Here is a 26,381-nt window from a genome sequence, read left to right on the forward strand (position 1 = left end):
ATAACGATTTTAGTAACGATTTAGATGTGAATAGGAAGGGAGGGAGAGGAGGTCAAACCTAAGTTGCGGGTGTTGTACCTGCCCCGGATGTGGCATAAGTCCCCTTTTGGCCCCCGGTAGGCCGTGGGAGAGAACCATCTATTATAATGATGTTAGTAACGGAATTTAGAGAGAGAGGTAGAGGGAGAGGGAGAGGAATTCAAACCTCTGTGCCAGGTTTTGTACCTGGCCCGGATGCAGCAGGGGTTTTCTTTTGGCCCCGGTAGGCCGTGGGAGAGAACCTCCTCTATTATAACGATGTTAGCAACGATCTAGATCCGCAGAGTGGGAGGGAGTGGAAGAGAGGATGACAAACCTCTATGCCAGGTATTATACCCACCCCGGATGTGGCATAAGGTCCCTTTTGGCCCCCGGTAGGCCGTGGGAGAGAACCGCCTATTATAACGATGTTAGAAATGATCCGTATCTGCAGAGGAAGAGGAGAGGACAAACCTAAGTGCCAGGTGTTGTACCTACTCCGGATGTAGTAATAATTCTCTTTTGTCCCCGGTAGGCCGTGGGAGAGAACCCCCTATTACCAATACGATGTTAGTAACGATCCAGATCTGCAGAGGGGGAAAAGAGAGGAGGCCAAACCCAGGCACCAGATAATGTTGGCCCCTGCCTCGATGAGACGGCAGGTAAGATGGTGGAGAGATATTGCTCCGGAGCCTATCAAACAGTTAGCAAAAGAAATCAGAAGAATGGAGATAGAGATTAACTGACCCGGCAGGAAAATGCTCACAATATCTAGGCTTCTTTTTTGAGCCTTCCCTCCCACAAGTGGGAGAGATGCTGTTCCGGAGCCTATCGAACGGTTAGCAAAAGAAGTCAGAAGAAAGATTGGAGATAGAGATTAACTGACCCAGCAGGCAAATGCTAACGATATCTAAACTTCTCTCCCACAAGTAGGAGAGATACTGCTCCGGAGCCTATCAAAACATTAGCAATAAAATCAAGAAGAGAGATAGAGATGGAGATTAACTGACCCAGCAGGCAAATGCTCGCGATGACTATGCTTCGCTGTTGAGCCTTCTCTCCCACAAGTAAGAGTACATCAGCCTTTTAGAGATAAAATCTCTCTCAATCAACTCCTGGACTGATGGATCAAACTTGGGTAACCACCATTGCCGTGAAGTGTTGGGGTACCGTGATGCTTGTGTGCGAGTATGACACTTTTTTTCTAGGATGAACGGGATTGGAATAGGAAAAAGATTGTGGGAGCTCACGGTGGGCTTAGGGTTTGTGGGTTCGGGGCTTTTTAGGGCTTCGGCACGATACGGGGGAGTTGTGACTGTGGGATGGGATGAGCTCTACGGCGTGAGGAGTACATATCTGAGAACTGAGAGAGCTACGAGCTGGGGGATTGGTACATGTGCACCGACCCCTCTTAGTTTGTGGGGAGTTCCGCGGTATTGCGACAGGGTATATATTTTATGAGTGAGGTATTGTACTCATGGATGAGTGAGACCTGATACTACCCGGTTACGGGTTGGGTGGGAGCTGTTGTAGTACAAGTGAGTATATGCATGGGGCCGTTGAAGGGGGATTGATCATTGACATCGGATCCCTGTTCGCTGCCAAATTAAACACGACCAGAGAGCACCTAGACAGCCCCCGCGGGGGGGGGGGGGGGGTATCCATCTCATCCAACGCTAGATCTATCCATCTTTAATCGTAGTCTCTATGAAGCACACATACAAATGTGATTGATAGACGTCTAGATACAGATGACGTCTAACAAATGATCCAGATACGGTATAGCCGTCTAGTGTGCTACTATTTAGCAGCCACCCGTAATAATAACCCCGAGTGAGAAGTTATGATTCCAATCGATGCTTAAAGTGTTATCGTGTCCAATGGTGGAAAAGATTACTTAGTTTGTTTCAATCGCTTGGCCATGTGTCCTCACTCAAGCAAAAAGGATTGTCGGCGGACAGGGATGGCAGGTATGGCGAGGGAAGGCGTGTTGATTTCTGTGCTACCAATAACCCGCTGCCCCCATAGCCTAAGGAGACTTCCCGGCTTGGGTATGACGTTAGCGGAATAGGTGTCAAGACACGTTACAACGGCTACGTAGCTGTAACTGGCTATATGTAAGCATATGTGTTAGTTTTGAGAGGCTATAAAGTTAAGCTACGGCACCGACTTGATCCAATCATCATCACTCTCGACTTCCTTTCGTTCGAGCACTAAGCTCGATAGAGAATTCCAGACCTCAGATAGCGATCAGACCTCGATTATTAACAGCCTGAAAACGTATACTTAGAGCCACACAAAATGTTGACTCGCCGATCATTGACCTGACGTTGGGTTGCCGCGTAAGTAACCCTGCGCCCTAACGATCTTATCGTTATCCGATCAGCCCCGCCAACAAACCCTTACATGTGAACGCCACCCCGGGCACATTCCCCGAGTCTTTGCGGTGTTGAAGGGGCGTTCACAGCGGTGTTCTCGAGAACTATTCTATACCATCTCCATCTAATACCCGCAATCAGTTGAAAACCATTCTACCTCACGACACATCTCTGCTGAATAACACACGCCACTCACGTGCACGCCTGCGACCAGAAGCTTCCACGGTGGTGGGGTCTCGGGCCAAGCCAACGCACGTCGATTTACCTTTACTCCTCTTTATCTCTATCCTCCCCCTTCCATCCCCCAAACACCATCACAGCTCTCACAGCTTCCCTCACAACCTCTCTCCAGCTCCCCCTCATCTCCCCATAACTCCATCACAATGGTAATCCCCCAATCACTACCCCTCACCATGCTGAATCTGCCAAAGAGAACAAAGGCTAACTACCTCCCCAGGCCACCGAATCCAAAAAACGCCTCGCCCTGGCGATCATAGACTTCCTTACAAACTGCACCAAGGACGGCACCGTCTCCCCCGATGACCACGAGTCCCTCGAAGTCGCCTCCCAGTGCATCCAGGACGCCTTCAAAGTCGATCCCACCGACCCCGCTGCCCTCGCCGACGCCCTCGGCGGCCAATCCCTCACAACAATCTACGGCGTCTTCGAGAAGATGAAAGCCAAAGCCGCGCCCTCCGCAGCTGCCTCCTCCAGCACCCCCTCTGCAGCCACTCCTAGACCAGCCGGGCCAAGCGACGCCGACAAGGCCGCTGCAGAGGCCCTAAAAACTCAAGGCAACGCAGCAATGAGCAAAAAGGACTACAAGGCCGCCATCGACCTCTACACTCAAGCCCTGGCCCTCAACCCGCTGAACCCAATCTACCTCAGCAACCGCGCAGCCGCATACTCCAGCTCCGGCAACTACGACGCCGCAATCGAGGACGCGCAGGTGGCCGTCGACACAGACCCAAAGTACACCAAGGCCTGGTCGCGCCTCGGCCTCGCCCGTTTCGCAAAGGGCGATGCCCGCGGCAGCATGGAGGCCTACAAGGCCGGCATCGACGCCGAGGGCAACGGCGGCTCAGACATCATGCGCCGCGGGTACGAGACTGCGAAGCGCCGGGTCGAGGAGGAGGAGGGCGGCTCTGACGACGAGAGTGCGCCTGCTACCAGAGGTGCGGGCGGCGGTGGAATGCCGGATTTGGGAGGCTTGGCCAGTTTGCTGGGGGGTGCGGGAGGCGGGGCGGGTGGTGGAGGCATGCCCGATTTGAGCTCGATTATGAGTAACCCGATGTTCTCACAGATGGCCCAGAACCTGATGAGCAACCCGCAGCTGATGCAGGGGCTCATGAATAACCCGAGATTGAGGGATATGATGGAGTCTGTTGGCGGCGGTGGTGGTGGTGGTGCGGGTGGTGCGGGCGGCGCGGGGGGAATGCCGGATTTGGGGTCGTTGATGAGTGATCCTAGTATTGCCGAGATGTAAGCCTGACTCCCTCTATATCTACTCCCTCTTCTTCTCTTTGATACGGACAATGTGCTAACAACAAGAAACAGGGCAAGAAGCTTCATGGGCGGTGGTGCCGGCGGCGCTGGACGTGGCGCGGGTGCGGGCTCTACTCCCCCTTAGGTTTCAGATGTTAAAAGGGTGGGTGTTGGTCTATTGTAATTTCCCCTTACGATTAGCTATATCTCCTAGTGCTTCACATTTTTCTTTTATTCTTTTCTTTTCTTTTTTTCTCTCTGATCTAAACTGATTCCTGTGCTTTTTTCTGTGGTAATGAAAGATATGAGATTCGTGTGATGTGAAGTTGCGAAGTGGTGGTGATTGGGGGGTGTGTTTTGTTGTTGTGATTTGGGGTGTATTTTGTGACGGTGGGATGTGCGTGCGATTGTGATGGTGAGGTGGGATGATGAGATGGTGGGTGTAGGTTGCTGATAAACTTACCCCAGGAGCGCTCTTTGTTCTAGACATCTCCTTGCTCCTAGACATCTCCTTTCTCCGGTGGTGTAGTCTGGAGACACGATAAAAGTACCTACATAGAAACTCCCCCGTAAAATCGTGAAAGAGTAACGTCCCAACAGCTATAATTCTTCATTCGCGGGAAGATTACATACATATATCCACACACAACCACCCCCCCCCCCCCCTTCTGCCGCTACAAACACTTAGTAGCATTCCCCCTCCATGGTCACACACCTCCCAAACGAGTGATTCCCTGTGTCGCTGCGAACGAGTGCGAGTGAGCGACTGTGCATATGTATGTTTCTAGACGCCCCCACCCCACAATGAATGGGGGTTACTATGTATTGTAGTACGAGCAGTGGGTAATGGAGGATTATGATAGTTGTTACCACTACGAGCTCTTATACATGGCATAATTGATCGTCATGCTCAATCTGTCAATCCTGCGACGGCCCCCTATAATAGAAGTTTGTATGATCATATCTATTAATTAACAAGAGAGATAACGGACCCGGGATCCGTTAGTAAAGCCACACTAAATTGGCTTTTGGGTTTGGGTGGGGGTCAGAATTTCGTTGTCAGTCTATATATGGGATAGATAGACTATTTCGAGCTCTTATATACATGGGACAATAAACACTGGTGCGCATGCTAAGAATCTGGCTGATCCTGTTATCTTTCTTATCGAATTATAGATCTCCCATATATACGGATATATATGAGACTCTCAAATTTGCAGCCTTCCTCGGGTTTGATCAAGACAACAATGGCCTTGTTGATCGACAACCACCTGCACCCGAAAGTACATGAGTAGTTACTCTACTTACGTTGGGGGTAGTGTGGTCCATGAGCCGACCTGGCTCGAGGTTTTGGCTCGAGCCCAGCGAGCCTTACCCTCCAGCGAGCCTGAGCCGGCTTGAGCCGTTTTCTCTAAGGCTCGAGCTCAATCAATTTGCTTCCACTAGGCTCTAGAAGCCATATGCATAAGAGAAGCAAAAAGGAGATTTATACCGACTTGAATGCTTATTTAAAACAATTAATTCCTTCTCACGGTATATTACTACACGAAATGAAGTCTATATGCAACCTACGCCTGCTCTTTTACTACACTTGGTGCAAGGATAACCTGTTTTTTGTATCATTGACCACCGGCTCGAGCCAGTTTATGAGCCTGTCACCAAAGCTCGAGCCTTGTGAGCCTCTGTCTCCCACGAGCGGAGCCAGCTCGAGCTTATACGTCGGCTCGAGCCGGCTCATGGACCATACTAGTTTTGGGGGGGGGGGGGGGGGGGGAGAGAGAGAGAAAAAAAAATACCGAGAACTCCAGCCCTGTATATTTTTCATTTATGGTTCAGGAGATCGAGGATGGTGTTTCGATTGGGTGTTTTGGGGGGGGGGTGTGGGGCAACAAGACCGGTCGCTTCATCTGGATAGCGTTTTTGGGGCTCTCAGTCTAGATCGCGGTTGAAGGTTGTTGTTTGCAACTGATCCAAATTGAGGTGATGGATCCGGAGGTTGCGTTGCAAAAGCTGTGGACAGGTGACGTACCCAAACGCTTGCTTGGCTGCCATGCATGCAAGTGTCACTACATATATTTCTTGAACAGATGTAGGTACATATGCTTATATATATATCAGGCCAACCAGAGCTCCTCCGAGTTCTCAGTACGTACCCTCAGCCCCCGGTACGTTAGGTGTAGCCGGGGTAAGTGAGAAGACAGTTCAAGACACCCTTCGATCGTGGAAGGGTGTCGATCCCCCCCACTTACCCCTGCACCCAACGTACATCAGGACGTACATGTAGTTCATGATTGGCTCTAGAATCTATAATTCTGTGGCCATTATATATCATCTGGCCGCAAAAGCAAAAAAAAGTTACATGACTAGTAGAGTTCATACGTAAGCTTAAGTAGGTGCACGGACCAAGAGTTTGATCCGTCTATCCGGATCCAATATGGGGTATCAACTGACTTCCTATTATCCCCCTATGATATACTAGAGGAATGAAATTTGTAGCATATGGGATATCTGTACAGGAGGGATAACAAGATCTGTTAGTAAAGCCACACTAGACCTTTTTTTTTCTTTCTAGCAGTTTACCAGCAGCTTATATAAGGGATAGGATGGCAGCAATATTGACAGGCCAAGGGATACGGCCGTTCAGAGTCAGTTGATAAATACTCCCTGTTGACGAACAGGGGTACTTGAGTCAATAAAAACCAATAATAACCGACGATTTTGCATCTTGGTCATATATACATACCTAGCTTCCACCTCTAGCTCTGTTTGTCAACAGACGTTATCTTATGGATTCGTAAACGCCTGTACCGCATGCAGTACCTATCTGAGAAAATTCGTTGCGAGATAGTGGGGGTATAATAAGCCAACCACAGGCAGTCTTTGGACGTCCATATGCAATCCTTAGTGTAGAATATCCTTGCAATTGCTGCAGCAACTAGCCTACTCAGATTTTGCGATACCCATATACGATTTTTCTGACGTTTGTAAACTGGCCTGGGCCGCGTTTGCATACCATACCAAATCATCGACCTTTGCGCGCTGTATGGTATACATACATGTATATATATGCAATTATAGCACAAACGTCAGAAAATACGAGCACCGCCAAAACTCGAAAGAAAAAAAAAATGGCTATCTCTCTCTAGTGATTGGTTAAATGGAATCAAAGTATTTTATCGAAGTAATTTGATCTGACAGGAGCTAGCTAAGTTTTCGAGTTTTTGCGGGAGAGCACATACATTTAGAGACCGTATTTATATATGTACATTGCCGCTGATCCCAGGTGTGCATCCTCCCTCATGATGACTTAATTGAACGTTAGTAGAGTATTCGGTGATACGTTTCACTGCATGTCTCGGCAGCGGTTTCCCGGGACCCCATCTTATTTGTCAGAACTTATGTCAGGGTACCGTGACAGTAGGGGCATATAAGTCAACCAGAGGCAGTCTTTGGACGTTAATGTGCAAGTCTACTATGTGCTGGTTTAAATTTTGGTGTACTACATACAGCGCAAGCGGTATAAATTAATGATGTGCCTCGATGATCTTCGATTACTACATATCTCGAGTTTTATAACCTCCAACTGTAGCTCACTTGTAGTATTTTCGATGTATTGATACGGGCCTTATATATATGACTTTCATGACCGGCGCGCGGTAAGGCTTAGTCAGCAATTTTATAGGTGGTATGCTCAGTATCATGATCATGCACGTCAGATATGCGTCCATAGGGGATATTCTAGAAATCGTAATATTCTTTTTCTTTGAATTGAGGGTCATTGGTATAATCGTAATTTTGCAATACCCGCGTAGACTCTATAAATGTCAATGATTAAAGATATCACCAGTAATATCTATGGTTCGAAAGTCATCAAACAACATCTGCGTAGTCGGGGAAATGGGCTGATTCTTCTATATTATTAGACCACCAGGGATTTCAAGAATCTGAATTTATGGGCGGCCCCGGCCACTTATTACTCATTCATTTGATGCCTAAGGCCTCGAGATTCGCCTTAATTGGCCGTGAAGTTAACAGCTGCTGGGCTGTACTATTTACTCATTCCAGAAGTATTTCGGAAACTCGGATCAGGTGGTATGTACGTACATGTATGTATGCCTCTGCCAATGCTGCCCCGGCCAACAATAGAAGGAAGTCGAAATTTTATGATACATCTATTAATTTTGAGAAATATAGTGGGATCTATGTTGAAAACCCGCACTCTCAGCTGCACCAATGCCGTGGGAACAGTAATTTTTCATAATTCACTGTTTAAGGGACTACGTAAGATCGACCTAGTGTCACGTGAATCACGAACAATCACTCGCTAATTACCTGAATGGTTATGACGGCCTAAAATTAAAAGAGCGCTTTCTTTTTCCTTTTTTCTGCTCGTGGGGATTTTAATGAGACATATATGCTCGTATTCGTACATACTCGTACACCCATGGCAGCACTTGTCACTTCCAATTCCCGATGGTACGGTACTCCACATATCCCTTTCTGTTCAGACCGGCGGTCTTTTGCATGTGCGTACGAAAGCTACCACGTAATGTTCGACAACGCAAAAGATCCGGCACAAAACAATATATCGTTTGACACATAAATCACCAGATAACCACCATGTGCCACCGTTCTCCAAATTTACCACATTGATGTCTCCAAACAAAAGAGATTCCCGGAATGTCACGATATTATAACAGTAATATATGGTGACTGGATGAGTTAGTAAGGACCCCAAAAAAGAACCGTCACTCACTACCAGGGCCAATACTGGTACTGGCGCATACAGACATGCTTATAGCTTAGTAGGTTCCCAATCTAAACGCATGACCTTAGGAGTAAAGGGAACAACCCGCCTTCAAATTGCCCATCTCGAGTAATTCTATTAATTATAAGAGCCGCAGGACACCCCATGATTGACCAATTAGAGTAATGAGAGTTTAATTGCTGGTATATGGCGGATATTCCAGAACGATGAAACCCATTAAATCCATGAAGGCCAGCAAATCTAGACCAGCCTCTCTAGTCTGATTTTCGAGTTGTAGCTTCAAGTCGTTGTATATGTTAAATACTGCCATAGGGAATATAATAAGTGTATGTTGTAATCTCTATATTGTCGCCGACTATCGGGATAACCTATAGATTACCAGAACCACAGCTGGGTTCTCAAAGTGCACTGCAAGATGTAAGAATCAGCACCTTTCCTTATCAATATATACATCTCAACTCCCGAAACGTATACCTGTTACCACCAAAACAGTTCTTCTCTCTCAGCTTGAACGACGTATGAGTAGAATTTCGATAAATTCGTACTCCTCTACGTCACTCACTACTACCGGGAGAAATGCATCAATTTACACATCTCCCACACACAAAGATTTATAAAAGTCATTTGATACCCCTCCCATCGAGGGTTTTCGAAATGTATCAGGTGATCATTTTTCTATATAGCGCTTGGTGCATTTACTGATTGTTATATTTTCATGTCGGTAGAGAATTCTCTGTGGTGCTAGATTTTTGTGGTGTTTCTCACTGTGCATGTGTGATTCGGGCCTTCCTTAATTGGCCGTGAATTCATACTCTTTCGGTGACCGGTTTTTTTTTTTTTTTTTTTTAATTTCGGCGACCGGTCCGCATTGCATGGTGTAGCGGATCGGAACGGAATTCTTTCCGCAATCTTGAGCAAGATGACAAACAGAATAGATCCTACTAGTCAATGCTATGTTTCCATCATGATCATTATCTGTGGAACGTAGGACCTCTCTTTGAAATAGTTACAACGTCGACACCGCTTCGATCAGTAAATGTGCCATCAGGCCTCGAGGCCTCATATCATGTATCGTCTAAGTCTATTCATCAATAATATCTCACAACAATGTCAGCACGTATATCGGTCATCGCGGAATCCTCTGGTAAGTCCAGTTCGTCTCGGTCATATTACCTATTTCAGTTATTCTGGCGATAAGATCTGTAAATCCTTGCTGCTCTCTTCCGCTGAAGTCGAATTATATATGTAGACAATCTCACTTGAAGGCCGTATATACTTTTTCATAATTACCATTTTCCGAAAAATAAATCACGGAGAGACTGTGATAACTTCTGCTATCAGCTCGAGAAATTTGGCGTTTAGCTTTGGAGTAATTATACTTGGTCTACGTGCCTTAGAGATGAAATAATAAATTCCCAATTGCCAAACAATTTGATCACCCTACATACCATATGCATTCTAACCACACTTTCAACCCAGGTCCCTTCAGCAGCCATCCACCAGTACCCCTAAGCATTCTAATTGGAGTCTCGATATATTCGTATTCAGGATAATGAGAAGTTTCTCAGCCCAGAATATTTCCTTAGTTCGCTACTATTAACTTCTAGATCAATGAATCTCAAACCCATGGCTGTATGAAAGATTTCTGACCTTTGTATGTCCTACCTCCCTGTGTTCGTAGATCTCTGTCTTGTATGCATGTTTATCCCGGGTCCGCTGTCAAAATCAGAAGTGTTTTCTGTAGGCCTAGGTGTTTCTCCTCTTCTCGCCGACGCTGACCTTATAATATACTTAGTCTGTCAACGTCAAGGTAATATAAAAGTCCAAATCCACACCCACATCCGATCCACCGCTAAAGCTAGCAAAAACAAGCTCTTATGTCTCTCAAGTCTCCTCCTAATCACATCTATCTCGCCCTCCCTAAACGGCCATTTAAATCTCTCGATAAGTCCCCTAAAACCTGTCTTCAGCTCCAATGTCTCCATCAAAGCATTTAAATCCTGGTTACATCCCTGAACAGGACCATTCTCGCCGCCAAGTGTTTGTACAGCAGTGGCCAACGAGTCTGAATGTTCGCGGAAGTGGTCGCGGAGTATTTTTAGAACTTCGTGGAGTGAAGTGAGTTCGTCGGTTAGCGCTGTGATCTCTTTCCTAGAGCGCTTTACCTTTCCAATATATTCAGAGCTTAGAATTATAACTTTGCCGGATAATTGGATAACGGTAACAATGCTCGCTGCGAGGGCTAGTTCTGCCATTGTTCATGTTCTTGAGGACTTGCGTTATAAATAGGATTTGTGTCAGATCGATAATGATTGGGGGTTAAAGAAAATCGAAATATCAACTCAGAGAAAACATCTTCATATATACATGTACTCATGGTAAAGATAAGTTTCCGCTAAATTTGTGTGGTTGCAGAATAGAAGTGATGACGAAAACTTATTCGTGCCGCATGTATACATTGTTATCCAATATAAATCCTTGGAGGGGTCGTATAATAGAGGCTTTTTCCTGCAACTTGCAATGTCCTGCATATATGTAGGTGATTCAGTACTCGATAGGCTAGATCGAGGAGTGTTCTGGTGAAATGACTGAGTACCTACCCGCACTGTGATCAAATATGTCGTGATCTCTAATTAGTAGAAAAACACCCTGTTTGCCATGAATCCATGAGAGGGTTGACCCACATAGCAGTAGCGTAGCTACGTCGCGTGTCAACCGAACCCTTACTGGCCAAAATTGCCGATATCATTCTTTAGTGCTTGATATAGCCACTCAAATTGACACGCCCGAATATTAACATGTTTGTCTTCAGGATAGAATCTTAGGCCCAAGATTAAGTGCGGCCGTGTAAGTCCAGAGCTAGAGAACAGCATGTAGAGTAGGTATAAGCTTGTGCGAATGCGCATGCGCAGCATCCAGCGATTTTCATAAAGATATTCTCGCCGCGTAAATCAATATCTTTGCGCCTCTGTGCTTCATAATTTGGAGGGATAATAGAACGCCTGACCATATGTTTCATTTGAGAGAGGCCATTGGAGGTTTTGATACGTATACGTACGTACGTGTAGTCACAAAGCTTTCTATTTCCACTAGTCGATTCATAGATACCTTTCAAGTGACGTGTTCCCAAACTCATAGGAAACAATAGTGCAGATTAGGACGTACATTTTCGGGTACTTGTTACCTGCCGCGATCGCGAGTACAGATGTGTACCACACAATATGATAGACCCTACATAAATCTAGAAACAAAATTCCCGGTTACATCCCTTTAGATGATCTGGATCAAATACTCGTGAGTCAAATTACGCAGATTGGCAGACCTACGATATATATTCGCTAAGGCACTTTACCAAAGATAAAGGCACAGGCGATGAGGATCTTGGTTGATCGGTTTGTTATAAATGCTATGCAGCAAGATTTCATTCTCGTTAAATATATACAAGGGTTTCAAAAAAGACATGTCCTCTAAACCCCCCAATCATTCCCCGCAGACCACCTTAACAAAAAGGCGCACGGTGAACGACTCCAAAGGCGAAGGGGAGGTTCCAAAGAGACTAACATTCTTCCTCTGCTGTCCACACCCTCATTAAACGTCCTGGAAAAACTGGCGACGAAGGGCTCTAGCAATATCAGAGTTAAAAAATTCTACTGAGGGGAACAAGAGGGGTGGGGGGTGGGGTCGACTTAAATAGTCGCTCATTCTTCCAAGCCGCCACACCCTTCCAAGCATTCCATGCCAGAATAGGTAGAGTGCGGCTTTTTGACTGCTTAAGGCCTTCTTGGCATTTAAAATGACTATTTATCGCGAAATGTGGCAGGACTTCGTCCTCTTTTTCTTTTCTCCTCACTCATTTTAAGAGCAATTTTTATTGTAGGCACCTTCGGCATGGTTTTAATTAACTATCTACCGGAGGTCTCCTCTACTAGTTGCCCGAGAACAAGCACACGGCTCCGCAGCTGGAGCACTCTAGGGCTCGCCCTGTGATGATGTCTTCCTTACCAGCGATGCTACATACTGATTCAATACATTAGACTTCTGGGAGTTTAAAAATGTAGATAGATACATCTATCGAGATAAATAATAAAAACATCAATTGAATTCCAATCCATTTACTCCAATTGACTTCATAACTATGATCGATTGAAACTTTTAAACCCACAGAAAAGAAAGAAAAAAACTATCGTACACCTAACTACACCCATCCCATTAAAAACCTAATCACTATCGCTGTCCTCTACAACGACCTTCTTTCCCCCCTTCTTCTTCCCACTCTTCTCCTCCCTCATCCCCAATATCTACCCCACAGCAACCGTTAGCAACCACTCCACAGCATCAGCCGACTCCCAAAGGTAAAAACCTACCCTCATCCTGACCTCCCTCTCCTTCTCGCTGACCTTCCCAGCGCCTTTCAACACCGTTACGTTCTTCGCCACGATCTTGCTCTTCTCCACCTCGGGGACTTCTTTCTTCGCCTTGGGCTTTCGCACCTTGCGGATGCCTGCTGAGGGCTTGACCTTGACGCCGCGGCGACGGGCGAGAAGTGCTGCGAGGGCGGTGGAAGCGGCGGCTTGGGTTTCGCTCATGCTGCTGCTGGTGGCGGTAGAGGTGGTGGGAGTACGTGCCATTGATGTGAGGGGTATTGGGAGCTGAATAGGTATTTGCGAATTCGGCGACCTAACTAATCGAGGGGAGGAAAAAATACTGGACCAGGGTATAGTACAGTATGCAGCAAGAGCCGCATAGCTACATGCTAACTAATCTGGGCTAATGATGACTAAGCTCGGAAAGATCGATAAACCAGTACCACTCATCTGATTCAAATAGTTGACTACATGTATCTTTGCAAATTTGACTGACCGTTTCAAAGAGAACTTTCCGCACTGGTAGTACGTATACCTTCGGAATTGGATGTCTATCCTGATTATTGTAGCAAAGTCCAATTGCTGCTTAATGGAATTTCCGTCACCAATGCCTCAATCTCAGCGTCCCAGTACCACCAATATTTGAAACAGTACTCCTACCACTAGCTCAGATGATTCTTCTAAACTATATTCAGCCGCCCGGAACAAAAACACCTCGCATCAGGCAGCCACGCAATTATACTTTGCACTAAATGGCAGTGCTTCTGCCTGATTACTCGAAGCCCAAATGACTACATAATGTTTTGCGGCTCCGTCATTCGAAATATTCATGGGTTACCCATGGACCCACTATAATATTACAAGGCAATTGCTCTCCGCGGTATTATATTGGACAATGATAACAGAGTCTAATCTTTGAAATAGTTTCTGGTTGTCCGGCCACTCCCGCCCTGTCATAAACTATTCAAGGTTGCGGTATAAAACACCGCATAGATAGTCATCATGCCTTATTATCAAGCATGACGACATGCGCACTGACTGAATGATTCAATATACAGCCATCATGGAACCCCCAGGTGTAGGACACCAACGCATCGACTTCAAGGCCTGAAAATAAGCCAAAGATACTAGATTTCGACGAGTACTTCGTTCGTCTTGGAGCCTAAGACGAGCATGTGCGATGTCCAAAACATGGGTGCAATAACTCCACGTATCTTGAGCTATTTCTATCTGAAAATTTCACCGAGGGTTCCCCTCAATGACGATCTAGCTAAATCCAATCACAGATTCTCTATCAAAGGTGTGCTACAACACCCATAGGGGAGGAGAACCTGAAAGCAAAGTAAACCGGATCCCAGAGCACTCTAGAATGTGTATAGTGGGGGCTAACTAGATCAGATAAACCTAACCCCACAGCTGCCAGGGCGCTGGACTAGTCGTATTATCCCAAAGAACGGTTGTGGATAGGGCCATCCTATCCACGAATAGGGTACGAATTCAGTGCCACATTTACGAACGCACTGCTATACCGGAGAGGAATTTTAAGCCTTGCTTATGGATAGTCTTTTACAGCTATGGGGCCATGAACCTCTGCTACTAGTGTGGTCCATGAGCCAGCTCGAGACGGCCCGGCCCTTTAAGGAATAAGGCTCATAGAGTTTGAGCTTTTGATGGAGGCTGGTAAAATAGCTCGAGCCAGTAGTCAATGATCAGAAATACACGATTCCCTTCCGCCAAGTGACACGTATGGGCATTGCCATTGGGAAAGCAGCTAGACCGATAAGGTAGATCGTTGAAATGGGCGTTTCAAAGGGCAAAAGGACTTTGGTAGCCCAGATATCTTCTCCTCATTGCAGCCCCCTGGGTTCAGCGAAAAGTACATAGTTTGAGCTCGAGCGTAAGCTCGAGCCTTGAGGGAAAAGGCTCAAGCCGGCTCGAGCTCGCTGAATGATGAGGTTCGCTCTCAATGATCCGAAAGCTCGAGCTATGGACCACACTATCTACTACACAGCAATACTCAGAACAGCTCTCGGGCTAACTAGCACCGAGGATTGGGGGGCTATTCCCATCGGTTTTAAGGGTCGTTTGGAGATTATCCCCCTTGGAAGATATTTAGCTCAAGATACAGGGCACGTACCGGTCAGTGACGAGAACTTGAAAAGTCTTCTCTTACAGGCTATCATATAATAAATTTACGTTCATCCACCAGCGAGATTCAGTCACTGAGCTATTTGAGAGCCAAAAGGCTCCCCCAATCGTCAACGCTCCGCTGCCGCATTGCGTTCTTGAATGGGGCGTGTTAGTCGCTGGGATAGTAACCATGAATTCTTTAGTCATGATATATCACTCGGTCCATTCTATCCATCGAATTGCCCTCAGCTTTCGTCTGTGACGACTTTGACTCGAGTAGCATTGTACACTCTCATCTGAATATATCGGTCGTGCTTGTGGATATCCCGTGCAAGCGTTGACTTATGTACACAAGCTCTTGATATGGGGATAGCTCCCGGTGAGGACCATATTGACCGGTGAAGGGACCATGTCCACATATAAACAACCATCTACCAGTCACGCAACTAGAAATTGTCTTATTTCCTCTATCTACACCAACCATTACAGCCACCTCTAAAAAGACCACAACCAGGCCATCACCGATCTACATCTTGCAATGAATGACTTAAAAAAAAAAGATCTACATCTCCCAACCTCAACCCTAACCCACCGCACCGCACCGCACCGCACCCCTTACCCTCACTACCACCACCAGAGTAACACCAAAACTAAACCCCTAACCCACTCCCTACATACCTTCCTTCCCTTCCCTTCCCTTCCCTTCTCTCCCACTCCCCCGTACATACTCCCAAGACCCAGCCACCCATACTAGCGCATGGCCCGTGCGCTGCTAACGCAGGCACGGGGACACTCGGACGTTTTCTTGGGATGCTTATATCTTAGCTGCGCGCCCGCTATAGGGATGCGGAGGTACATATGCATGGGATAGGAGGTTGATCTGATGATCCTTTTTTTTTTTTGCACGGACGGACCCGCGGGCCCATGGGGAGAGGTACTGGGCGCTGGGTACTGGGAACTGGGAACTGGGGATTGTGGATAGTGGGAGAGAGAAAGTGGAAGGGGGGGAAGTGGGAGAGAGAAAGTGTGAATAAAGTGGAATTCCCTGTCTACATGTGCGCCTGCTAAAAAGGAAGGAAAATAGAGTTATGAGAGGGGCTAGCTAGCTAGCTAGCTGCCAGACAGCTGGGTGGGTGGGTGGGTGAGTGGGTGGACGAAGAGGAGCTGGCTGGCTGGCTGGCTGGCTGGCTAGAATAGTAGGAGGTAATAAAGAGAGAAGGAGAGGAAAGGAAAGAAACCTAAACAAACAAAAGCCCAAAGAAGATCCCACGAACCCAATTAAGAAAACAAGAAAAAGAAGAACAACACAAAAAAGCGAAGAAAAGCCTACTATCAAAACACTACAGAAGCCCACACCCTAACGCACAGTCCTATCCACCCTCGCCCTCTCCGCCGCAGGCAACTGCCGCCCGCCTGTATCCCTCACAACACCTTTGCGCCTCTCCTCCTCGCCCTCCTCGTCGCTGCTCTCGTCACCCCAGGCGTTCTCATCGCCAATGCTATGCCTCCTGTTGCCCCCGGCGTTGCTCGTGAGCCGCGCCTGCTCGTCCTCGTCGTCGAGATCGCACTCCGGCGGCTCCACCCAGCCCGCCGGCACCACGCACGGCAGCGCAACACCAATCGACGCCGCGCGGTTCAGGTATGCGGGGGCGGGCTGGCCGGTCAGCGCCATGCACAGGTGCGACGTGAAGTGGTTGCAGTTGCGCGTGAGGAGGTTGTAGCTCGGTCCCAGGAACTCGTTTGACGCCTATTCACACACACGCACATCATGTTAGCACACCCAGTCCACCCTTTCTCCCTCTCTCCCCCGTGTACAGAGCTTGCAAACGAACCTCGCGGATGATCTCGGCGATCTCGTCCTCGTTCGCATACGTAAACCCGTGGAGGATCTCTGTGCGGAAGGTGCCACCGGGCGGGACGGTGCGCGGCTTTGTCCAGTAGACGCCGGTCAGGCCGCGGCGGTCGTGGCCGCCGAAGGCGTATTCGCGGTCGTTGATGACGACGCCGGAGTGGAGGAGGCCAACGCCGAGGGTCCAGACGATGGTGGAGAGGCGGCCGGGCGGGAGGAGGTCGTAGGCGTTGATGAGGATCTTGGTCTTTGTGAGCGTTGAGCGGGTTGTGGATTGGGAGGCGCGGGAGGGCGGCATCGTGGATGGAGGCGTGTGCATGGCGTGCTGCTGTGTGGTGGTGGTGGTGGTGGTGGTGGTGGTGAGTGGTTGGTTGGGGGGATTGGAGATTGAGATGGGATGGGGCTGTTGGTGGCCTTTATTAATTGGCGTTGGTTGTAGGTGTCGTATCTGGTGGTTTGTGATACTGCGGGTTGACGCAATGGTGGTGATGGTTGTTGTAAGCTGGTGGTTATGCAGATCGAGGAATCCACTGAAACGGAGAAAGAAGAAAGCTAGAAGCAGACAGACAGGTAGATGTACTCGAGTCAATTGTTATACGGGATAACTATCTACTCTGGATAAAGGCGATGATGGGATAGTTGTAGAGACAGCTGCAATGGTAGGGACAGGTGATTCTTCTCTCAGCTGAGGATGATTGATGATCGGTCTATGGAGCAGCGGGAGCTGACGAAAAGAAAGAAAAGAGGCAGACAGCACAAATCAACCGCTGCTGCAGGAACCGCCGCCCACGCCCACAGAAAAACCAAAAATAAGATTTCGCCCAACAGCACGGACACCGCACGACGAACTCGGTCAGTCAGTCGAATCAGTCAAGCCAGTCAGGAGGAAGTGGAAGCCAGGAAGTCTCCAACCAGACCGAACACGCGGACAATAGGCCCCCTAACCCGTTCTATCTCTTTTCTCTCCTTCTCGGAGCAGCACAGAGCCTCAGTCCCTCGCTCCTCCTCCTCCCATGCATCCCACATCTCTCACACCTCCCACACAGCTCTCTCACACCCCGTGAAGCTTGCCTCTGAGACAAGAACAGGCCAAGTCTGGGGAATGCCATCCCACACCAACCGAACCGAACCAACCGCACGGATGGGATGGTGTGGCTGTGGCGGTGCGTTGCGTTGCGTTGCGGATCGTCGTGTGAGCGCCACATCCCCAACGCCTCACAACGCGGGGTTAGGAAAAATGAAAAGAGCAGCCTCCTCGCATCCCACCTGGTTTTTTTTGTTGCTGCTTTCTGTGTGTGTGATACGGTAGAAATAACCAGCAACCAATCCCTCCTCCCCCAGAGTTGAAAAGTGAGAAGGTCCATCTTTCTCACGTTACCCCTCATCCGCAACAACGTCGCTGCTGCTCCTTCCCAGGCGCTGCACAAAACATCTCTTCAACCCCACTACTACCACCTCCTCTGCCCCGCAATTTGCACAGTCCGTCTTTGGGCAGCAGTCGAACCAGAAGTTTCTACTCGTCTTCACACGCTCGTACGCGAAACGCAAAATGCCGCCAAAGAAGGCCGTTAAGGAGGAGAAGATTATGCTCGGGAGGCCCGGGAACAACTTGAAGAGTGGAATTGTAAGTCTATCTCGAGTTGTGGACTATTTTTATTTTTTCATTTTAAATATTATTTTATTTTTCGTTTTCTGGTTGTCTGGGTGATGCAATTTTTCGCCTCCTTCCACATCCCGCCCTTTTTTTTTTTCTTTGTGGGCCGGGTGGGACTGGTTTATTAGCCCCCCCCCCCACCGTCTTCATCGTCACATATAAATTGACACGCGGCTGACCCAACCCTCTCTGCTCCTTTACCATCAAAACAGGTCGGTCTCGCCAACGTCGGAAAGTCAACTCTTTTCCAGGCCATCACAAAATGCTCTCTCGGCAACCCGGCTGTACGTCCCAAGCAGATCTTCCACCATCTTGAAAGATGACCTTTCTTTAACACCCACTTTCCCCCCCTCTTTAGAACTTCCCCTTCGCGACCATCGACCCCGAAGAGGCACGCGTCATTGTTCCCGATGAACGCTACGACTGGCTCTGCGACCACTACAAGGTACATTCCTCCCCTCCCTTTTCTCCTCCGCATCACGCACAATTGAACCCCGCTGAGCTCACCCAAGCCCCGCTCACAAGTGCCCGCCAACCTTACGGTCTATGACATTGCCGGTCTGACCCGTGGTGCCTCGACCGGTGCCGGTCTCGGAAACGCGTTCTTGTCCCACATCCGTGCCGTCGATGCCATCTTCCAGGTGGTGCGCTGCTTCGACGACGCCGAGATCATCCACGTCGAGGGTGATGTCGACCCGGTGCGTGATCTTCAGATCATCAACGATGAGCTGAGGATCAAGGACATTGAGTTCGTGGAGAAGAACTTGGAGGCCCTGAAGAAGCAGACGGGCCGCGGTGGGCAGAGTCTCGAGATGAAGAAGCTCAAGGAGGAGCAGGCCATCGTGGAGAGCGTGCTCAGCTGGTTGGTGGATGAGAAGAAGGACGTGAGGAAGAAGAGCTGGGGGAACAAGGAGGTGAGAATTCTTTAGTCCTTTTTTTTTTTTTTTTTTTTTTGTGCAATTGCACTTTCCCAATGGTTTTTTATGCCATGTTGCCCCAACTACAATGATGATAAAGGGTATTATACCCGAACACAAACCCAGCTCGTTGAAAGGCTTCACATAAACGCAGAAGCCCTCATGAGATACCATTTTGTGTCTGACACTTCCCCCCACATCCCCACTTTTCTCCCACAAAAAAACCGAAAGAAAACCCCCCACTAACACCCCCACCCCCAGGTCGAAATAATCAACCAACTCCAACTCCTCACCGCCAAGCCCGTCATCTTCCTCATCAACCTCTCGGAGAAGGACTACATCCGCCAAAAGAACAAGAACCTCCCCAAGATCAAGGCCTGGATCGACGAGCACTGCCCCGGCGACGTCATCATCCCCCTCTCCGTCTCATTCGAGGAGCGCCTCACCCGCATGACCGACGACGAGGCCGCCGAGGAGTGCAAGCGCCTGGGCGTCAAGTCCGCCATCGGCAAGATCGTCGTCACCATGAGGGCCGCCCTGAGACTGGCGTCCTTCTTCACGACGGGTCCCGACGAGGTCAGGCAGTGGAGTATCAGGAAGGGAACGAAAGCGCCGCAGGCGGCGGGTGTCATTCACACTGGTGAGTTTTTGCCTATAAGGAACATATGCTACGAGAAAAGTGTATATACTAACGGTGAAAATAGACTTCGAGAAGACGTTCATCCAGGCGGTCATCTTCAAGTACGACGACCTGAAGGAGCTCGGCGACGAGGCGGCCGTAAAGGCCGCTGGAAAGCTCCAGACAAAGGGCAAGGAGTACGTCATGGAGGACGGCGACATCGTGCTCTTCAAGGCTGGTGCTGCAAAGTCTTAGATCACGGACAATTTCTTCGCTCTTTTTTTTTTTCCCCGCTCCCGCTTCTTTAGTGAAGTGGGGCCGCATAGTGTAACAAATATAAAAAATTTGCACTGAAACTTTTTTTTTGCTTGCTTTCTCTGTGAGATGTGACTTTTATGACCTTTTGTGATGCGATGCTCGGCGCTTTACCACGTTATTCTATCGATGCACCTGTGCGCGCGGAATGTTCTACACTTGAACCTTTGACAGTATGAGACTTTTGACCAGACAGACACACACCATCACTCGGTCCCAACCACCCGGTCTAGACTTTCCGAGCCTCGTATCCCCCACTTTCCCCCTTTCTTCCCACGGGGTAAACGGCCGGTACCGGCCCTCGGCTCCGTGAAACAGGGTGAGACACCGGGGCGGGGGGTCTCAGGTACCTGGGAACCTGGGATCTGGGGTTGGGATCTGGGGTTTGGGTTTGGAACGTGGTGGGTGGTGGGTGGAGTGTCGTACGGTGGGACCGTGATAGTGGACTCGTGGATATGGTTGTAGTGGTGATGGGCCGTGTGGGTAGTTGGTATTGGATTGGTAGCACGTGTACGGAGAAGATGGACAGGTTAAAATAGTTCACGGCGGACAGTGGTCGTGGAGGGGTGGGGCGAGTGAGAGGTCATGACTACTTGTTTATCTCGACCATACGGTCGTCGGAAAAGCTAGAACAAATAGCAGTAGGAAGAGTGCCACCTAGACGGCGCCGCCAGACTCAATAGTTTTAATTCTTGGGCTTGAGCGTGCTGCGGCTTCTGGATATGTACCACCTGAGATTCGGCATCTAGAGCTTGGCATCCAGAATCCAGCATGGACTAAGTATCCGGCGTTCAGGAGTTTAAGTCTCAGAGGTAAGGGCATAAACCCGCTTCCAGGCCTATTGAACGGTTTGTTCACTCCCCGCCAGTAACTGGTCTTCCCATTGGCTTATAGTTTTTTTGTTCCCCACTCGAACATGAGAATTGTTGATAGGAGACGAAGACCAGGGTGGTGATATAGGAAGAAGGACGAGGTAAACGTCAGCCCACACAGTAAGGTGTAACGGCATCCATTCGGGTTATGGACTGTGTCTGGTGGGCGAGAAAATACAACCAGTTCAGTATCTACCAATACGGGGAGAGCAAGAGATTATGAATTGAGCTTTGCCTAGGGCAGGCAAGGTCAATCCGAGCAACATTCTTGGCAGCTCACAACCCATCACTCGCGCCCAGCCAACTGGCCCCCAGTCCAAGAAAGAGGACCTAGCCAAAAATGAATATAATAGCTACCCCCCGTCCGCTACACAAGACTCCGTGGCGCAACGGTAGCGCGTTCGACTCCAGATCGAAAGGCTGCGTGTTCAAATCACGTCGGGGTCATTAGCGCTTTCGGAAGCTGCTCCTGGTTCGGGTGCTCCTTTCTAATGAACTTTTTTTTGTCTTGCTACGCTCTTTTTCCTGGCTGTTGCGCTGCCAGTGTATGTGGCTTTGTTTTTTTTTGTTTTTTTTTGGATACGTATATGGAGGAGTCTTGGCTTTAGGTGGTCTGGTATTGCAAAAAAGAATTGGCGCGGTGAGAAAAAGAGGGGGGGGGGGGGGGGCGGGTCTTCTGTGGGACCTTCTGTGGGACCATCGGTTCATGGTCCGTCACTCGGGGTGTGCACAGATCGGACCCTGCATATCGTCCATCTCGAAGGGATGGCCGGTCACACGACGTCAATGTTTGGTACTAAGCTTTTAGAGTTGTGTAATGTACTCCGAAGGACCAAACCCCTTATCCAATTGCTACTGCACGGCACCATACTCTATCGCTTGTATGGTCGTTGAACGTCTTAAGCTTGTAATACATCGTGTTTATAAGTTCTTGGGATACCAATAGAACCAACTATCCCCCCCCCCCCCCTCGTGCCGTGCCGCTTACTATGCCTATGGGTCTAGGGTTAAGCACAGAGAAAAGATAGATTTGCGCATATCGGCAGGTGGTATTTGGGACCGTGGTTGGCACATCGAGAGATTTCGCAGAAAATACCTAGGGTTCTATGTATCGCGGCCAGTTTGGTGGGCAGAGACGATTACCAAAATGTAAGTGCAATTGAACTTTTGGGCCTCTCTAAAACTCAGGAAACGGGCTCCAAGTCTCAATTAACGGGCTTTGAGGGCATTCTGGCCTGATTGAACCCCCAAACTCGTTGCGAAACCTCTTGAGACTGGTGGTTCTCAGAATTGTATTACATAACGCCAGCGCCGAGCCTTGTAGGGCCCTGTAAATGTGATAACCAACAGACACGCGATCTGACATAAGGAGCAAAAAATAAGTTAGAAATGGTACAAGTACCAATTCCTCCTCGTTTACTGACCCCGACGTGATTTGAACACGCAGCCTTTCGATCTGGAGTCGAACGCGCTACCGTTGCGCCACGGAGTCATACAATTAGCCTTTTCTCTTGGTTTTATCGGACCGTGGGCCCTGCCCATGTCGTTTAGTTGAATTCTCGTCGTTTTAGGGTTGTTGTGGAGTTACAGGGGTGCAAAAAGGACAAGATCTCGGGTCTGGCGCACTTTGTGGCATTCTAGGGTCCACGCCGTTACGCAACGGCTGCCTGCATGTTTCTGTTGAAGGAACCCGAGTGATCGGGGATTCATGTACATATCAACCACTCTCAACCTACACCTACTTATTGCATGCAGTAATGCCACTCTTTAACATAAGCAGAGTTACTGAGCTCATTTATACCCAAGTGCACGATATTGGTCTAAAGAATAAAAATCATTAAAACTAAAATATCATCCCTCATGTAATTCTTTTCGCTTTCGTACTCATTATCACCCGTCACATGTGCACATCTACTAGCCAATGAACTTAGAAAACGCAGCCCCATTCGAAAGCCATCGTAAGTGCACGGTATATGTCAATATTACCGTGCGTTTTCCCGGTACAGTCTTGTGGCCTAGTATAAAAGATCCAACAGATGAAGTTCCAAAAAAGAAGAAAAAAACATAAACAAAACTTCCTAGATATAAAACTTCTGATTGCTACCTCTAGCAGCTACCAAAATAATATAAGTGCTTCAAAAATAGAAAACGACTATCATAGACCGCCGTGCTTTGTAAGATGTTCACTGTGGACATATAGTTAGTAAAATGAGGGAAAACATGAAGCAAAAAGATATTTTCATACAATCTTTTGTAGGTATATCCAATGAATGGCAAACCAGTCTCCTCCCCGATTGCCATCGGCTGACCTCCAGCTTGTTGCTCGGCCATAACAGCCGCAACGGCGGGTGCAGTTGGAACACCTTCAAGTTCCTCTGTCGGGAAGTAACTATTGTTCCAGTTAGCCTCAGTGATACATATACTGATAGGTTAGGCACATACGAAGTATCAGTAATACTCGACAAATTCGGCTTGAAGGGCGCCTCAATTTTCCTCAAACTGTCCCAATCGACACCATCAAAGAATGGGTGCGCTTTAATCTCATCCGCGCCATGGCGCCCCAATCTCTTGTCTGCGCTTGTAATCAAACACCTAATCAAGTCCTCTGCTTCGGGACTCAATTGGATTTCCTCGGGGAAGTACAGCTGTGTCTGCCAGTTGACAATCTTCCTGTATGTTTCATGCGCATCCTCCGCGCAGAATGGTGGCCATCCCACAAGACACTCAAACATAATCGTTCCCAAACTCCACCAATCACATTCCTGTCCGTAACCATTGTGCAAGAAGATTTCCGGCGCGATGTAATCGGGTGTTCCGACGGTTGAGTACGCCATGAGGCGTCGAGACTTACGCCATGTGTTGATTTGGTTTCTATTTGAGACAGTGAGGTGGATTGCGTCAACCATGACCGAGTTCCTGGCTCGAGTGTTGTTTTGCTGTTCGCTGGGGGTATTAGAACCTCCCTCGAGTAGACGTTGGTAGTAATTCTGGTCGTGAGTCTTATGGAAACCTGTTGAAAGACCGAAATCGGAAAGTTTTATGTGCCCATCTTTGTCTATAAGGATGTTGTCCGGCTTGATATCTCTGCAAAGAATAAGCGCCCAAAATTGGGATGAAATTGTTTAGGGGTTGCTCACCGATGGATGAAACCTAGCCTGTGCACAGCTTCAATGGCGCACACGCACTGTGCCATGTAGAACCTCGTAACGTCTTCTGTGAAGATTTCGTACTTAATGAGCATTGTCATCAAATCTCCTCCTGGTAAGAACTCCATGATGAGATATAGATAGACCGCATCCTGGAATGAGTAAAAGAGGTTCACGACCCACGGCGAGTCTGAGTCCGCAAGAACATCTCGCTCAGCCTTGACGTGCGCCAACTGGTCCTTCTTAAACATCTCAGATTTAAGAAGTGTTTTCATAGCGTAGATCTTTCCTGTGTCTCTCTTCTGTACAAGGCGAACTTCACCGAACGCGCCCTTTCCAATGACCTTGACCGTCAGGAAGTCATCGGCATGTAGCCTCATTCTTCGTAAACGAAGAAATTGAGACTCCTGTTTACCCAGCTGCTGTCGACGACGTTTCTTGCGCTCATCCGACATCTTTCCCGCATCGAGTTCTTGCTCAAGCTCCACGCGTCTACCACATCACGTCATCATCAGCCTCATTCACGTTCCCGGGGAAACCAGGGGTAAAAATCAAAGGTTATTCTAACGAACCGTTGGTTTCTCTCCACAGCATATCCGACACTCTGGTTGTAATGAAGCTCCACCTTTACCTTTAAAGCCTTTGCCCTTTCCCTGGTCGAGGATGTGAAGGTACTATCATCTCTCTGGAAAACAACGTAATCATCTTTTACAGCACCACCAGCCTGTAAACTTCCACTAGTACGGGGTCGTTGTGGCGAGCCTGGACTGGCATTGCCCTGCCTGGGGTTGAGGTGTTGATTCTGAAGCTGCTGCGCGAGGCCGTTGGCGTCGTAACCCGCGGAATTGGGCTGCTGGTACTGCTGAGCTTGGAACTGTTGCTGCTGGGTGTATTGCTGCTGCTGGGAATTGGGATACGGGTACTGTTGTTGACCATTACCTCCTTGCTGTGGGAAATACCCCTGTTGCTGTTGGTTGCCGTATGTCTGCTGATAGGCAGCACCGGTGTTGGTGGGGTAGTTGCTACCGTCTTTGCCTGGAGCGCTCATAGCTGAGATAGGGGGGGTTATTATGGGAGAGGAAGCTCTTCTGGTACAATGGTTGGAAACAGAGTCAGAGGATGTAACGAGGTGAGGTTGTGTTTAGTGGAGGATGGTAAGTGAGGAAGAGACTTCGAGAGGGAAAGGGAACGAGGAAAAGAAAAGAAAATGCAGGCTGGGACGGGGGCAAAATGACAGCGGGGTTTCAAGGGTTGGGGGGGAGACTTGGGGGGATGGATGAATAAGAACGGTGAGGATGGTGAGGATGGCGAAAAATAAATAAATCCTGGGAGGGTAGAGGGAACGGGCACGGAACCTACATGTACTCTACTCTAGAGTAGGTATTGTAAGTAGAGTACGTGTGAGGAGTGAGCCGCAGATGCTGCAATGAAATATGTATGTACCTACCTGCGGAAGTATTAAGGAACTATCGATTACAGCTCTGTTACACAATAAGTGCCGTTGAGGCAAGCAGCTGTTGGAGGCGTAAGAAAGGCGTTGAAGGACAGAGGAAGGAGGTCGAGACGAGGAGAGATGCAGACCTCAATTTAGGACAGTACGTATGTACCTTACACAACCATGAAGTGAGAAGGAGCACAAGGACGATGAACCGGGGATGGAAGGGGAAGGGGACGAGGGGGTCCTTTCTGGGTTCAGGGAGGGGTGGGATGGATGGGATCTGATGGGTAGAAAGGGACGATCGGGATTGATATGGCAGGGTGGTGGTGACCGGATATTTGCCCTGCAGTTACAAGCTCAAACTCTTCGTTCTCCCGCAATTCCATCGTGAGAGCCGGAATAATGTTTATTTGTTCGTATCACTTTTT

General features: G+C 48.4%; 7 protein-coding genes across 7 annotated transcripts; 2 read left to right on the forward strand and 5 right to left on the reverse strand.

Moving 5' to 3' along the window:
• Positions 1-9: 9 nt before the first annotated feature.
• H6S33_007495 (uncharacterized protein) lies at positions 10-1,167 on the reverse strand (the record flags this gene model as incomplete). Its single annotated transcript, XM_044838851.1, has 9 exons — positions 10-138; positions 206-286; positions 356-435; positions 493-571; positions 637-711; positions 785-846; positions 905-971; positions 1,029-1,052; positions 1,153-1,167. 9 exons carry the CDS (start codon positions 1,165-1,167, stop codon positions 10-12), a joined length of 612 nt encoding a protein of 203 aa, XP_044689031.1.
• A 1,612-nt stretch (positions 1,168-2,779) lies between these two features.
• H6S33_007496 (uncharacterized protein) lies at positions 2,780-4,026 on the forward strand (the record flags this gene model as incomplete). The annotated part of the gene is made up of 3 exons (XM_044838852.1): positions 2,780-2,782; positions 2,854-3,878; positions 3,954-4,026. 3 exons carry the CDS (start codon positions 2,780-2,782, stop codon positions 4,024-4,026), a joined length of 1,101 nt encoding a protein of 366 aa, XP_044689032.1.
• A 6,428-nt stretch (positions 4,027-10,454) lies between these two features.
• On the reverse strand, positions 10,455-10,904 carry H6S33_007497 (uncharacterized protein; the record flags this gene model as incomplete). The annotated part of the gene is made up of 1 exon (XM_044838853.1): positions 10,455-10,904. The coding sequence occupies one exon, from the start codon at positions 10,902-10,904 to the stop codon at positions 10,455-10,457; it is 450 nt and encodes a 149-aa protein (XP_044689033.1).
• A 1,962-nt stretch (positions 10,905-12,866) lies between these two features.
• Positions 12,867-13,277, reverse strand: H6S33_007498 (uncharacterized protein; the record flags this gene model as incomplete). Its single annotated transcript, XM_044838854.1, has 2 exons — positions 12,867-12,947; positions 13,014-13,277. 2 exons carry the CDS (start codon positions 13,275-13,277, stop codon positions 12,867-12,869), a joined length of 345 nt encoding a protein of 114 aa, XP_044689034.1.
• A 3,223-nt stretch (positions 13,278-16,500) lies between these two features.
• H6S33_007499 (uncharacterized protein) lies at positions 16,501-17,311 on the reverse strand (the record flags this gene model as incomplete). The annotated part of the gene is made up of 2 exons (XM_044838855.1): positions 16,501-16,890; positions 16,976-17,311. 2 exons carry the CDS (start codon positions 17,309-17,311, stop codon positions 16,501-16,503), a joined length of 726 nt encoding a protein of 241 aa, XP_044689035.1.
• Positions 17,312-18,541: 1,230 nt separating this feature from the next.
• On the forward strand, positions 18,542-20,437 carry H6S33_007500 (uncharacterized protein; the record flags this gene model as incomplete). The annotated part of the gene is made up of 6 exons (XM_044838856.1): positions 18,542-18,616; positions 18,859-18,930; positions 19,005-19,091; positions 19,159-19,560; positions 19,825-20,203; positions 20,268-20,437. 6 exons carry the CDS (start codon positions 18,542-18,544, stop codon positions 20,435-20,437), a joined length of 1,185 nt encoding a protein of 394 aa, XP_044689036.1.
• A 3,087-nt stretch (positions 20,438-23,524) lies between these two features.
• Positions 23,525-25,563, reverse strand: H6S33_007501 (uncharacterized protein; the record flags this gene model as incomplete). The annotated part of the gene is made up of 5 exons (XM_044838857.1): positions 23,525-23,555; positions 23,615-23,758; positions 23,812-24,453; positions 24,507-25,007; positions 25,088-25,563. 5 exons carry the CDS (start codon positions 25,561-25,563, stop codon positions 23,525-23,527), a joined length of 1,794 nt encoding a protein of 597 aa, XP_044689037.1.
• Positions 25,564-26,381: the final 818 nt, after the last annotated feature.

This window comes from Morchella sextelata (assembly GCF_020137385.1).
Source record: "Morchella sextelata strain SCLS chromosome Unknown scls_23, whole genome shotgun sequence".
NCBI classification, from domain to species: domain Eukaryota; kingdom Fungi; phylum Ascomycota; class Pezizomycetes; order Pezizales; family Morchellaceae; genus Morchella; species Morchella sextelata.